This window comes from Dermacentor andersoni, chromosome 4 (genome assembly GCF_023375885.2).
Source record: "Dermacentor andersoni chromosome 4, qqDerAnde1_hic_scaffold, whole genome shotgun sequence".
In the NCBI taxonomy this organism is placed as follows: Eukaryota; Metazoa; Arthropoda; class Arachnida; order Ixodida; family Ixodidae; genus Dermacentor; species Dermacentor andersoni.
Window position 1 is genome coordinate 3,607,803 of NC_092817.1, and position 14,255 is coordinate 3,622,057.

General features: G+C 46.5%; 1 protein-coding gene across 1 annotated transcript in view; it reads right to left on the reverse strand.

The window, feature by feature from the left end:
* The window catches only part of LOC126536031 (transient-receptor-potential-like protein), a 203,363-nt gene that overhangs the window by 106,746 nt on the left and 82,362 nt on the right, over positions 1 to 14,255 (reverse strand). The window contains exon 6 of the mRNA XM_072287491.1: positions 11,313 to 11,547. Coding sequence (XP_072143592.1) covers positions 11,313 to 11,547 — 235 coding nt within the window. The remainder of the gene's footprint in view (positions 1 to 11,312; positions 11,548 to 14,255) is intronic.

Consider the following 14,255-nt stretch of genomic DNA (forward strand, 5'->3'; position numbering starts at 1 on the left):
TTCTGGGACGAATCGCGCATAAAAATATTCTCTATGGCAAGTTTATTTCAACTAAAGACATCGAATAATTCCGCCAATTTTAAGTGTGCCGTCATCGCCTAGATAAAGATATAAAAAAAGCTAGGCGAGAATATTTTGTAAATGTCTTTGCAACTTCTACTGGATGCTCTGAGATTATGTGGAAAATGCTCAACTCTGTATTGAGGCATCATCCGCCTATCAGTAAAATTCCTAAATTAGATATTCATGGCGTAGAATTACCTGGGAAGTGGCTTGCAGATACATTTAATATATATTTCGCAAGTGCAGGTAATACGCCTATGCTACCAAATGATCTTATTATTATTCCGGTTAATTGCACCACTATATTCCTTAAACCTGTGAATGAAAACGAAGTGAGACACATAATTAAAAATCTAAACACCAGCAGTGCGAAAGCTATTGACGGGTTACGGATAAAACCTTTAAAATACGTTGTTGATATTCTGGCTTCATGCATTGCATATATATTCAACCTTTTTCTCAGACAAGCTATTTTTCCCAGTAAAATGCAAGAAGCACGCATTAGTGTCCTATATAAAAAAGGTGACAAAAATGACATGAGCAACTATCGCCCAATATCAACCATCCCTATGTTCTCGAAGGTACTTTAAACAATAATTTTAAATCGGTTTATGGATTTTTAGCAAAAACATAAACTTCTAAATGAATGCCAATTTGGCTTTGGCAAAGGTTTCAGCACGGAGTGTGCCTTACTTGCTCAGAAAGAGTTAATTTCAAGGGCAATTGATGAGGGCAAACTGGTTCTGGGGTTGCTTGTAGATTTTGCGAAAGCATTTGATTGTGTCAATCATTCACTTCTTGTTAGGAAACTACCGCGGGAAGGCTGCATTTCTCATCACACGTTATCTAGGACACCGCAAGCAAAGAGTCGGTATTAATGATGAACTCTCTAGTCCACTGCCCATTTCTTATGGCGTGCCACAAGGCAGTATTTTTGGCCCTTTCCTCTTTAATTTATATAATAATGATATCATTAGTATCAATATCAAGGCAAAGTATATAATTTACGCCGATGATACTAGCATCTTGCTGATAAGAAAGTCGGCGGATGAATTAGTTGAGGAAGCAAACTAAATCCTTCAAAGATTACATGAATGGACCACGTCAAAATAGTCTTAAAATAAACATAAACAAAACAAAAGCAAGACTTTTCCGAAGCAAAAATAAAAGCGTAATAATTAATATGCCTATATTGCTAAATGTAACGCATATCGATATAGTTCCATAATTTAGGTGTTATCTTTCAAGAAAACTTATCATGGGATATGCATGCAAATTCCTTGGCGAGAAAATTATCTCAAACAATCGGGCTTGTTCACCGTAACCGTCATATGCTTCCAACAAAAATAACGATGCTGAATTTCAACACACTGTTTCTAGTCTAAACTACTGTCACCTAATTTGCGCTACTACCACACAGAGAAATTTAGAAAAACTGTATGTAGTGCCAAAAAAATTCTTACTAGTCGTAGAAAATGGCCCAAAATATGTTCATGCACGTGATTTTTTTATAAAATACAGTATAATGCCAATTGCCAGTATGAACGATTATCGACTCTGTAGAGCATACAAACAAGAAATAAAAAATGGAGCCAGCGTTCTAAGAACACTAGCGGATTTAAAAATCAACATTACAACATACACGACAAGGACCAGAGAATTCCGGAAAGTAAAAACCATTAGAACGACATACGGACAACAAACTCTTCGCAACAACCTGCCAAGGTTACTGAATAAATTACACAACGAAACCAATGGATTGGAAAATACCTCTTTTAAAGCTTTGTATAGTTATTTCTGCCTGCACTAGATCGTTTCCCTGGCTTTTGCAAATTTTTTCTCATCGGAACTAACTAGTCCCATTGTATAGCTTGTATTCTTGGTTTTTCGTTTGTTTATTTTGTGTGAGAAATGTTATTGTTACGGCTTGTGTTTTGATTATCCTTCTTGCCCTCGTGTTTTTTGAAGAGTTGTGATACCGTTCTGCCTATCATTGATTTTTTATCCTTATTGCTTAGAGATGTTTTTTACTATGCCCTGTTAGAGCATATCTTTTTTTTATTCATTTGCTTCGCATGGTTCGCGATGCTCAATCTTGTGTAAACGGCATTTGTAAACATTGGCCTTTGTCTTTGCTAACGCCGCGCAAACGCCAATGCGGGGGCCTGCGGTTTCTTGAAGCTGTCCATGTGGCAGCTTTTTCTGCATGCCACTCGCGTCATGTACTGATGCAAATAAACATCATTGTCAAAAACGACGTGGCCGGGGTGAGCGGGACCGACGATCATGCGGCGATGGCAAACGGTTCGAGCATCTGATAGACGCATAAGGGCAGCGGTCGTGGTATGTCGGTTCATATGGAGCATGAAATAGCTGGTGCTGGTGGTCATTGGGGCGGCAGTAGAACGTGGAGCGTGAAAATAACGGCTGACGATAACGGCAACAGCGAGAAATGTGCCACAAACCACTACAATGGAAGCACATGGGCTTGTCGTCTAGCGTTTACCATTGGGCCGGATGTCGATAGCGTCGAAACGTCGGTGGAGGTCGATGAAGAGGGGCAGGGTTAACTGGAGGGCGTGTTATGGAGCACACTGGTTGAATACCTGCGTTGGCCAGTTCTTCTCAGTCAACTGCATAGATGAAGGAGATCATCGATTGCGTATCCTTAGAAGGGCGCGCGAAAGAAGATGGCGACGCAGCCTCTATTTCGCGCCGCACAATTCGGACAACGCTATCGATAGTGGACGATTGAAGGGCCGAATGAGCGTCTTCGCAGGACGACGTAGCGGCGGTGATGGGAAGCCGCACGAACTGCCCGGCAATGAGACGGCCCTTTGCGTCTTCGAAACGTCTGCACTAACGGATAATTTCGTCTACTGTCGAGCAGCCTTTAAAAAGAGCAAGTTAAACGCATTATCGGCGATGCCTTTCAGAATGTGCCTCACCTTTTCAGCCTTGGGCATACTAGCATCCACGCGGTGTCAAAGAGCTAGGACATCAAGGAAGTACACAACGTACGACTCGGTAGCTGTCTGAGCCCGACAGGATAGGTTTTTCGCAGCGGCATTCTTGCGACCGGCGAGCTTGCCGAAGAGGTCGCGAAGTTCTTGCTTGCATACGTCCCAGCTGGCCAACTCTTCTTCGTGTGGGTCATACCAAGTGCGTGCTGCTTCCTGGAGGTAGAAGATTTGCGAGCATCACTGTCCGGTCCCATCAGTTGTGTGCAGCGACGCGTTCGTATATGCCAAGCTATTCTTCGATGTCGACTTTATCGGTGCCGTTACCTGTGAAGGTGCCGGGGTCACGCGGATGGGTCAAGACGACTGATGGTTGCGGTGTCGTGTATCACAACGGTGCGGGTGCGCTGGGTGCTGACGCTGTGCTTAACCCAGGGGCCTGGTCGTCTGTCAGCGTGGTAGGATGGCCGAGGACAAGCCCGTTGCGGAGTTGCGTCTTGTGCAATACCACGCACCTCCACCAAAAATGACACGGGCAGTGACATAAGGTGAAATGGCACCGTGTTTACTCTGAAGATAATATGGCCGTTAAAACCAGTATGGCCGAACGGTAGGTTAGCCCCTCTACGTCGTCTCTTTCTTCTTGTTGGTGATCGTCGTCTTTATTGCTCTCGTGGCACCGTGACAATATTATGCGCAAAGGAGGAAGGCTGCGAGAAAGCGCACCAGCTTCCATAGCGCGCAAGGCGCCAGGACGGGGGCTGCGTTCTAATCAGGCGCCTGTGCTGCGCGTTTTACGGGTCAGTGCCGCTACCGGGGGGGGGGGGCTATTTATACCGGATCGCGTTAACGACCCTGTGCTGCAGAAAATCCAGTACTGGCGTGCACGGTCGGTCGTCTTGTGAGTGAAAGTTGGCGTACATATTCTATACGGCACTAAAGTTCTTCTATTACTTGAAGTTGGTCATAGCTTGTCCTAAATGCTTTACAAGGTTATAAACTCGGAATTCTGAGAATGAGAGCCAAGAAAGAAATGTCATGAAACAAAACAACGACAGCGCACGCATTTTATGTTGAATTTTCTCCGACTGAAATATTAAAAGTGTGAAACAATAACAGGAGATCGGCCCACGCAAGTCGGCGAGTTTCTACCTGAAAACTCGCCTTCGTTCATAGCGTTCGCCGCCAGCGTTTCCTTGGGAACATTGCGGTTACATACGCTGCGGTCACCGGGAAGCGCCAAAAACAGTCAGGGATCTTTGAATGCTATCGCTTTGAACACTTAAAGGTGAAGCTTAAGCGTCCTCCTAATTTTTCAAAGCTATCTACGATGGGGACAGTCTAGGCACGCGAGCGTTGCGTTCATGCAAGAGGCAGCACGAAGGCAGGTCAATTCGCTTGCTGCTGCTGCCGAGCTTCCTCGCGCCAGCGTTTTGACAGTGACGGTCCGTGGTGATCGAGTGAGATGTGTTCATGTTTGCCTGTGCATGCGTGTCAGCATGCATGTCAACTTAGTAAACGAATGTTTACATGCTTCTACGGCCGACAAAACTGCTATCCTTACTTCGTATAGCTTTCTAATAATTTGCTATCGCAATCGCTGCTTCGCCTTTAGGGCAAAACTGTTACTTTTTACAGCGAAGCTGTACATAGCGACCATCCAGCAGTGGTCGATGTCCGTCAATCTAAGCGCCGCGAGGGCACGAGAAAATTTTCGTCTTCTCTTTCTCGCGAGTGCATTGTAGCTTTCAATGTATTGCAGGCATCTTGGAAAATAATCCTACTGAAATTAGTCGCTAAGATGACTCTATCATTATACCAAGTTTCATTTACTTGTCATAGATAGTTCGCAGTGAATTTGTAAACGTTACAGAATTCCCGTCTGCATACTATGCATGACCGTCTATGGAATGAGCATGGAACAGAAAACGGTTCTAACTCTTGTTTAATAAAAATTATCCCAAAAGAAATTACATAAAGCTTAGCCTCTAATACGACTCTAACATTACGCCTGGCTTCATTTACTTGTAATAATTTCGCAGTTCACAGTGAAGCTGTAAATATTGTGAAATTCCCGTCTGCTGTCAATACATGGACTTCTACTGGAGGGAAACAGACAACTCCATGTTCGGAGTTGGATAACTCCATGTTTGGATTTGGATAGATGTACTCCTGCATAGACTCTCGAGGTTGTCTGGCAATCATGAATTTTTGGCTTCTCGTCAGGCTTTTGAACATTACCCGTATCTTCTGCACAATAATCCTCAACTCTACTCTTGCACTTCCTCGGTTAGAGTCAACAATCATTTTTGCACTTGATTCCCAGTGTTTCTGAACAGGATAATGTCATCTGCACACGGAAGGTTGTTGAGATATTCGCCGTCGATCCTCACTCCAAAGCCCTCCCAGCCCAATAGTTTCTATATCTACGCATGCAGGGAATAACATTGGGTAGAATGTGTCTAACTGCCTTTTCCCCTTCTTTGTAGGCATCTTTCGACTTTTCTTGTGGAGAATAAAGCTAGCTGTGCAGTCATTGTACACATTTCTTAAGGTATTCATGTTTTACAACTGTGCTCATGTGTTATGCAATACCTCCATGACTGCTGGTATCTCTTCTGAACCGAATACTCTTTCATTATCTATGAAAGCCGTATATATAGGTTGACTGAGCTCCACAAATCTCTCGGTTACATGATTGATGACATGGACATGATCGTGTGCAGAATATCCCCTCCATGAAGTCAGCCTGTTGTTTTGAATGATTAAAATCAAGTGTTGCCATGATTCTATTGGAAAATATTGTGGTGAATGTTTTATAGAATACTGAAAGCAAGTTAATGAGCCTTTAATTCTTCAATTCTTTAACCTCTCTCTTCTTAAATATTAGTATAATGGTAGGATTCTTCCGGGTATCTGGTACACTTGAAGTCGTGAGGCATTGCGTATACATGGCCACAAGCTTTGCAAGCTGAATATCTCCTTCATCTTTTAATAAATCGAGGATTATTCCATCTTCTCCTGCTGCTTTTTCCCGGGGTCATGTCTTGCAAGGCCCTTGTAACTTTATCGCTAGTAATGAGCGGAACCTCTGTATCCTGGTCATGAATACTTCCAATGAAGGATTGCGTGGCTGCTCGAGTTACTGCACAGGTCAGTATAGTGGTCATGAATACTTCCAATGAAGGATTGCGTGGCTGCTCGAGTTACTGCACAGGTCAGTATAGTGGTCATGAATACTTCCAATGAAGGATTGCGTGGCTGCTCGAGTTACTGCACAGGTCAGTATAGCATTTTCTGCTGCATTTATTATATGATCGACATTGCTGATGACAGTAAGCATTGCTGCTCGTTCATACGAAAGCATTATATGCCCCATTACGCGAAACTCTGGCGTTCTAGTCGGCCCCGTGACTGAATGATGGTACTAAAAATGGCCGACGGCAAAGACTAAAACCATATCAAAAATACTCTATTCGAAGTCAAATTTCTGTGGGAGGTCCATGTAAGCAAAATAAATTATTTGGCTCTGAAAATAATATTAGGAAAATTTCGGTCTCGTTGTGGAGTGAACCCGGGCCTCACGGGTGTGAGACGAGCCTGCTTCTCCGACGCCACGGCAGTTCCATGGTTCTGGTTGACAAAATGTGTGCCCTGTGGGTGCGTCATTGCGCATGTCACATCACAGCCATCTGGCTGACTAAACGTGTGACCTATACTCCATTTCACTAGTTGTTTGCAGCGGTGTGGACGCTGCAGTATTCCTTAGCCAATAGGAAGGCCGATTGCCCCTCGAGATGTGCTCATCCGTGCCGTGTCGCCTGCACACCGCCGCGGTAATTCGTGGTATACGATGTGCGTGCGCAAAGTCCTGACATGTCACGTATCGCTGTAGGGTATCACGTAACAACAAAACTAACTCTCTAATGCCGCCAGTAATAAAACAGTTACGCTGAGAACTACATATCCCTGCGAAGTGCTATTACCTGTGTACACCTCGTACCATCGGCAGTGCTGCAAACGACTTGTGAGATGAATGGAGTATAGTGCGCTCGTCGTTGGGCCCATGATGGCGTAGCCAATGTGTAGCAGGTGGCGCCACGTTATGAGTGCATAAAATGAGTGCATACAATACAAATCATTATTGTCCAATTGAATGCTACTTAGTGGTCCTTCAAATTATGAACTACCCGCGAAGGAGCTAGCACATTGAGACGCTTGGCGCGTTTTCATTTGTCCTCAGCGAGGCGCAATTAGAACGCAGGTGAGAGCTTGCGCGGACAAGGAACGCGCAAGAAACGAAAATTTCACGAAAGTGACTATAACGCTTTCGCATTCTCACACGTAAGGAGTCTTAAGTGTCTTGGCGGAAATTTTTTTTCACTGCATATATCTTGCCGTGTCCAATGGCAAGTTTTCTTCTCACTGATGTGATGCTGCTACCATTTCTTACAGCTTCCTCAATCTTTCCGACCTTATTATTTCGAATATCACTTATGCCATCTTCGACTGGTTGTTTCTGAGCGCTCTGGAACGCTCTCGCGAGCGGCGCTGTCTTCGGCTGGTTGAAAGAGGGTGCGCGCCCTGCGTTCGGCTGGTTCTTCTTGATTGCTCTCCTCTATCTTCGAACGCTCTGAGGCGCTCCGAGCTCTGTCGTCGGAGCAGTCGTCGAAATTGAAACGTCATCGCAGAGCCGCGTCGCTGCTGTTGGCGACGGCCCACCGTAACCTAGGCAACCTAGGCCACTGCGACGAACGCTCGTCCCGCCGGCGCGTCCGCCGGTTTCCCCGGCAGCGCCGGGAGCTTTGGATAAGCGAAACGTCGGACGTTGGTAGTAGTCACGTGGTTTAGCATCTGCCATTGCCTCCTCCGAGAGCGAGTCGCACGTTCGGCTTGCGCGCTTGTCCTCTACCTCTGAGTTAGGGGAACGCCGGATCTGCCCGACTCTGCTTCGGGGGATGGAGGCGACCAGTCGAAGATATCATTAGTTTGTTCTTGTTTACAGTTTTGGAGTTTTGGAGTTGCAGTGTCTCATGCTTTGTCGTTTATTTATTAGGTCCTTTGCTACTTGGGAGAGCTTAACTACCCGTTCCCTGGTGTTCTACCTCGTACTTCAAGTGGTGCTTCGGAAATTAGCCTCGTTAGGGTTTCATTCCTTACATCTGTGTTAACTGCACCTTCCTGCTCTAAAGCTGCATATTTGTTTGTGAGCACCAGACTGAATTCGGCTGCTTTTACCCTTACTGCCACTAGGTTGGTCTGTTTCTTCTTGACTAACGTTGTTCTTTTTTTTTTTTTTTGTCTGCCACGCTAGCCCACACCGCTAGGAAAGAAAGCTCCACTCAACGTTGACAATAAAAGTTCTTCTCTCTCTCTCTCTGTTCTTTAAGTTGAGAGCAATCCTGACCTCACTCACCTATGATCACTGCCTTTTACCGTGCCTAACGCTTCTACATCCGGCACTTTGCTGGGATCGGCAGAGAGTTCGCAATGTATTTCATTTCTTGTTTCTCCGTTAGAGCATTTCCAGTTCCACTCCCTCTTACTGCGCTTCCTCGTGGTATTCATTATTCGGGGCATATTCCTTTCTCCCCTCTGATATTCCTAGAATTGATGCCGTAGTTATCAATAGTTTGTTCAACAGCCTGAATTTCCCTCGCATTTTAATTAAAGTCGCCTATGAGTACAGTATACTTAGTTTGCCCCTATATTATTCCCAATTCAACATCTTCATGAAACTGTTCCAATTGTTCATCATCATGAGTGGAGGTTGGATTGTAGGCTTGTACTACCTTTATTCTATGTCTCCCTTTAGCTTTATTAGAACAACTCCTGCGCTCTCATTATTGCTGTAGAATTCATGAATATTGCCCATGTCCTTACGAATTAGAAAATATGTCGTTTATTCTCTCATATGTGGAAGACCACTGTAGCAGAGGACGTGGCCGTTAGTCAGCACTGTCTAAGGCTCACCAGTTCTTATAATTTCACAAAGGCCAATAGTGTCCCACGCAACGCCTGATAATTCCTAAATAAAGCCTGCTAAGCTAGCCTCACTCGAAAGGGTTCACGTATTAAGCGTTGTAAGGTTTCGTTTCCGGTGGCGTTCAAAGATTCTCAGCACCCTCTGGCACGTCGCAGGTCTCGCCGCCCCATTGGTCAACTGCTCCACTGCCGCGGGGGTCTGAGGGCCACGGTTTAATTGCAAGAGTGATAAGTGAGGTAGTGGCCGAATGCTGCACCTGGGAGGACAATTCCTGTTCTGGTGAGAGACTGCATTTGTTGAAGTTTAGTGGTCCTTCCTCATTTGGAAGTACCTGGATTGGTAGAGCGCCGCCGGGTGGTGACCGGAAGCATAGGTAGAACACTGGTCTTCTAATCTGAAAGACGTAAGCTCGAGTGCACGTCCAGTCCACTACAGTTTTCGGGCTTGGAGTGGCGCCTGACACCGGAAAAGGAAATGCGGAGAGCCGAGGTGCAATTACCCGCCAAATATTTGTCGCCTTTCACAAGTGCTGGGCGGAACCCGCGGCACATGTCTTCAGACAGTCTTGACTAAATTGACACAAGCGCGAAGTGCGGACTTCGTGGCGACGGTGCTAGATGGCGCTGCAGCGTTTCCAGAGGTAAGTGCGGGAGAGGAGTCCGGCTGCAAAACGCCTTATAGATGACGCATCTCTGGCTTGGCAATATGGTGTGCCCCTACATCGGTTCAATGCTGATCGCAGTGACGTCAACGTTCCTCGTGAGGTTGGTTCTACCAGAATTTTTTTCTTTGATTTGGTCATTGGGCACATGTCACTATCCGCCACTAGGTGAGCAGCCATTCTTGAGCGATCCTACTGAAGGGGTATAAGAGACATCGAGACAAGACGTAGATAATTTTTAATGTACTTTGATATATCTATCGCACTTTTTTTGTGACTATATACACCTTTCATCACTAGTCTTCCCGCGAATAGCATTACACTTGCCGTCATCCATGTGACATCATTGTCCAGACATCTGAGACTGTACATCCCCAGATTCGGTGTTTGAACTTTTGTATAGCTTGTGATCGGTTTGGCGAATAAATAAAAAAATTGTATGTGCATGAAGTTGTTTTCCGGTAATGAAGCTGTTCCTTTCGCTAAATACAAACATAAAAATTACATGGGTTACGCGTTGCTTAGAATTGAAATTAAGAGAATTGTACGCATTGCCCTTTGTTGTATCGCGTTTAATTAACCACTTCACATAAGCTTATATTGATATTGATATCAGATATTGTTCTTATATGACGGTTGGACCTGCATATTTTCCCTCCACATGTAACGATGCGTTTTCAGCCTTTTGAGCAATTGGAATGCACTGTATTACCTACAAAACTTACTGTTCCTGCCGGCATTTGCATCATAAGAGGGCGATGTGGAACGTAATGCCTCCAAGCCCACAACTTTGCCAATAATACTTCAAACATTTTTAACTCATTATCATTGATTGACTGGTGTTAAAGCTATAGAATGTCACTTGCCTTACCTTCGCATCGTTTTTGGCTCCAGAGAAATCGAGCAATCTATGGCACCCAGAGGTGATGTCCGTTTGAAACAGCGCGCTGTCATTGAATTTCTGACTGCGGAAGGTTTTGCGCCCATCAACATTCATCGCCATCTGACTGCAGATTTGCGCTGGTTGCCTACTGACATGAAAGAGTCGAGGAAGCGTACCAAACGAGCGCAAATCTTCTTGTAAAGCAGGAGGTGCTTAATAATGTGGTTCACTGAACCAATGGAAATGGCGAATGTTGTTGCGATCTCCTGTTGCTAGATCCTGCGATTGCCCCGAATCAAGTCGTCCACCTGATGATGACGATCCTGATCAGAGGCCATTGGTGAGCGTCCACTTCGGTGCTTATCGCGGAGATTTGGTGCTCCTGAATTTTGTTCTTCAGCAGTCCTTGCTTACCTCCACACAGTGCATTACAGTCAGCACAGCCATGCCCGTAAACTAGTCAGTCGGCGATGAATTTTAATAGGCGCAGAAACTTCCGCAGTCAAAAGTGTAATTACAGCCCGCTGTTTCAAGTGCACGTCAGCACTTGATGCCATGGTGCTCGGTTACTCTGGCACGAGAAGAGATACGAAGGTGGCGCAAGTGACTTTCTATAGCGTGCAACATCAGTGCATTAATGATAGAGTTCCAAATGTTTGCAGTGCTATTGGCGAATAGTGTGCTTGGAGGCATTACTTTCCGAATCGCCCTCGTACATGCCATTTTCCCCCACCGATGAGGTGATATACTGCGACTCACGCAGGAAAAGGAGGTACGAGAAGGCGTTCGAGATGAACTTGACGAATGGCTTCTTTACGACCCTGCCCATCCGGCTGCGCGGAAAGAATATGTACATGGCCGAATAGAAGGGAAAAGCCACACCAATCTTGACAATCTGCAGGCACTGGGAGAAGATGCTCTTTCTCCGGAATCCGGGCAGGCCATCATACCACAGTGTGCTCATCTGTTGCTGCACGTTGGGGTGCGCCACGAACTGCGTGCGGAAAGCATTGAATATGAGGATAGGTATGCGCGAATGTTAACGAGGCTGCAAGCAATGACCACAATGACTGACTCTTTATTATATTTATTCTCTTGCCTTATGTATTCTTATCCATTTTCCCTTCCCAAGTTTAGGGTTTAGGGTCCTTGGTTAACTTAACTACATTTCCCTTTTGGTTTCTCTCTGTATACTAACAAGCAAGCTGCCAGAAGTCGGGTTCAATGTCGTGTGACAAACAAAATTATCAGTGTCGCCCAAAAGGCGAAGCATTGGTAGCGATAGCAAATTATTACACAACTACATGAAGTAACGTTCGTAGTTTTAAGCTACCAACCATGGTATCAAGCACGCATACAAAGATGTGAACATATCTCACTCGATAAGCACGAATGATCTTTGGTACCGAGCATTCGGTGGTCACAATACTGGTGTGATGAAGAACGCCAGCAGCGGTAAGCGACCTCTTCGTGCAGCCTCTCGCTTTGCCGCGTCTCGGAGACAACGCAGCGCGCGTGAAGGATCGCCCTTCTGTTTTGCACCTGGTGGGGATTATCGTAGATGCGGCATTTGGGGCTCGTATGCGATCACCCTCACGGTACTCATGCGCGGCCGGGCTAAACGAGGAAATGCAGGATCACCTGCCCCCCCCCCCTTGATCACGTGACCTCGATTCGAAGACACGGAAAAACCGTGAACTAAAGCCACCGTAATTCTTTATTTCATGAGTGAAATAAAGATTATTATTATTATTATTATTATTATTATTATTATTATTATTCTAGGGTAACAGTCATACGTCTTCCCTTGCGTCCACAGCATATGGCGCACGGAGTGCGATAAGATCGTCACGCACTTGTTTTTACAGTGTAACTGTTAAAAGCTCGCTGGGTTTCTCTTGACGTGCTAAGCTTCGCCGAGCTGGGGGAGAGAAAGCTGAGAGAGAGTGAAAGCAGAGTATGAAAATAACATCGCGCAACATAGCGATGCCATGGCGACGCGGCGAGGGTGGGTGGAGCCTAGCAGGGTAGAAGGAGCGGAGCGCACGCGAGCGAGGAACGTGGCCCGTATGAGTGCCTGCTCCTGTGGCGCGCGAGGCAAGAGGGTGAGGCGACGGAGGAGGCGCGTTCTTCTCAGGCGGCTGCTATGGTGCCTCGATATCCTCCTCGCCCGCCACTCCGTACAGAGTGGAGACAACCGTAGCGTCTACTACGGCGTTGGCCACGTGAATCGCGGACGCCGTAGTAGACGACTTTGGCGGACGCCGTAGGGAGGCGTTGCCGGAGCTCGTGTGTCTTGAAAGCGCTCTGCGACGTGGCTAAAGTGTGCGCCCACGTGGGCCTCATCTTCAACGCGGTCTGCAATGTTTGCAGAGTGCACGAAGTGCCAATAACGTCGTATTCGCTTTGTTTCCGACGTTTCGTACGCCTTGAAGCGACAGATGCACGGAGGTCAATTGACTCGCGGCGGCTGCCGCGATCCTAAACGCCAGCGTTTCAACAGACAACTTCTGCTGCCATCGAGTGGTGTGGGCTCATGTTTACCTGTGTGCGCGTGACACCGTGCTGGTTAATTTAGTTAAAACACGTTGGTGCGCTAGTTGGTTTGAATCCATGATAGAATGTGTAAGCATGACGGAACAAGGACGTAGAATAAAGCAGATACACAAGGACAGCGCTGTCTCCATGTGTCTGTTTCTTTCTCCCTCCTAGCTGAGTGACGCGCACATGTTGTATCATTGTTAATTTAGTTCGTAAGCTAAGGTTTACAAGGTTATACGGCTGATAAAATTACTATCCTTACATCGTACAGCTATCTACTAATTTGCTATCGCAATCGGTGCTTGGCCTTTACGCCGGAACTGCGATTTTTTTTTCTTTTTTTGACGCCAGCCAGATGTGACCAATCCTACCGTTCACCGCCCTCTCATATCGTTGTTTCCTACTCTTCCCCGTCGGCTAGCGTTTGCACCTGCTTTACGGTCGTGGGGGAGATTGCCACGTGGCGCCTCACGGTGAAAGTCGGAGCAAGACTGACACACGCGTGATAACCTAACACATAAGAGACGCGGAGACGGAGCGTCGACCACTTCTCATCAGGAACGGCAGCGGTGCGCACTCAGACGTCCGCGTTACGCAAGCACGCGTAGCTAAATTAGTCGTACCAACGCCTTCTCTATTTTTTTCAATTCCAGTGCAAACGCTCGCTTCCCAATGGGAGCCGTTGGTGCGCCTTAGTTCAGTTAGTTGCCGCGATGCGACGCTACCCAGATGGTACGACTAATTTAGGTACGTCTGCGTAAGTAACGCGGGCGTCTGAGCGCGCCCCTGCCGTTCCCAATGAGAAGTGGTAGACGGTCCGCCCCTGCGTGTGTCAAGTTATCACTCCTCTGTCTGTCTTCCTCCGACTTCCGCCGTGAAGCGCCACCCAGATGGTACTCTCTCCCACGACCACAAAGCAGTCGCGAACGCTAGCCGACGGTGGAAAGTAGGGAAGGGCGATAGGACAGGGTGGTGAACGGTCGGATCGGCCGCATCTGGCTGGCATTGAAAAAAATTGGCCGATGATTACGTTACTTTCTAATGCGAAATTTGAGCGCAGCTCTACAGGTGTTTCGGCTAAACCGTCTGGGAGCCTCGGACAATTCGTCTCGTGCGGAAGAGCAGGTGGCTCTGCGTTTCGGCTTGGGAAACGCGCCCCGT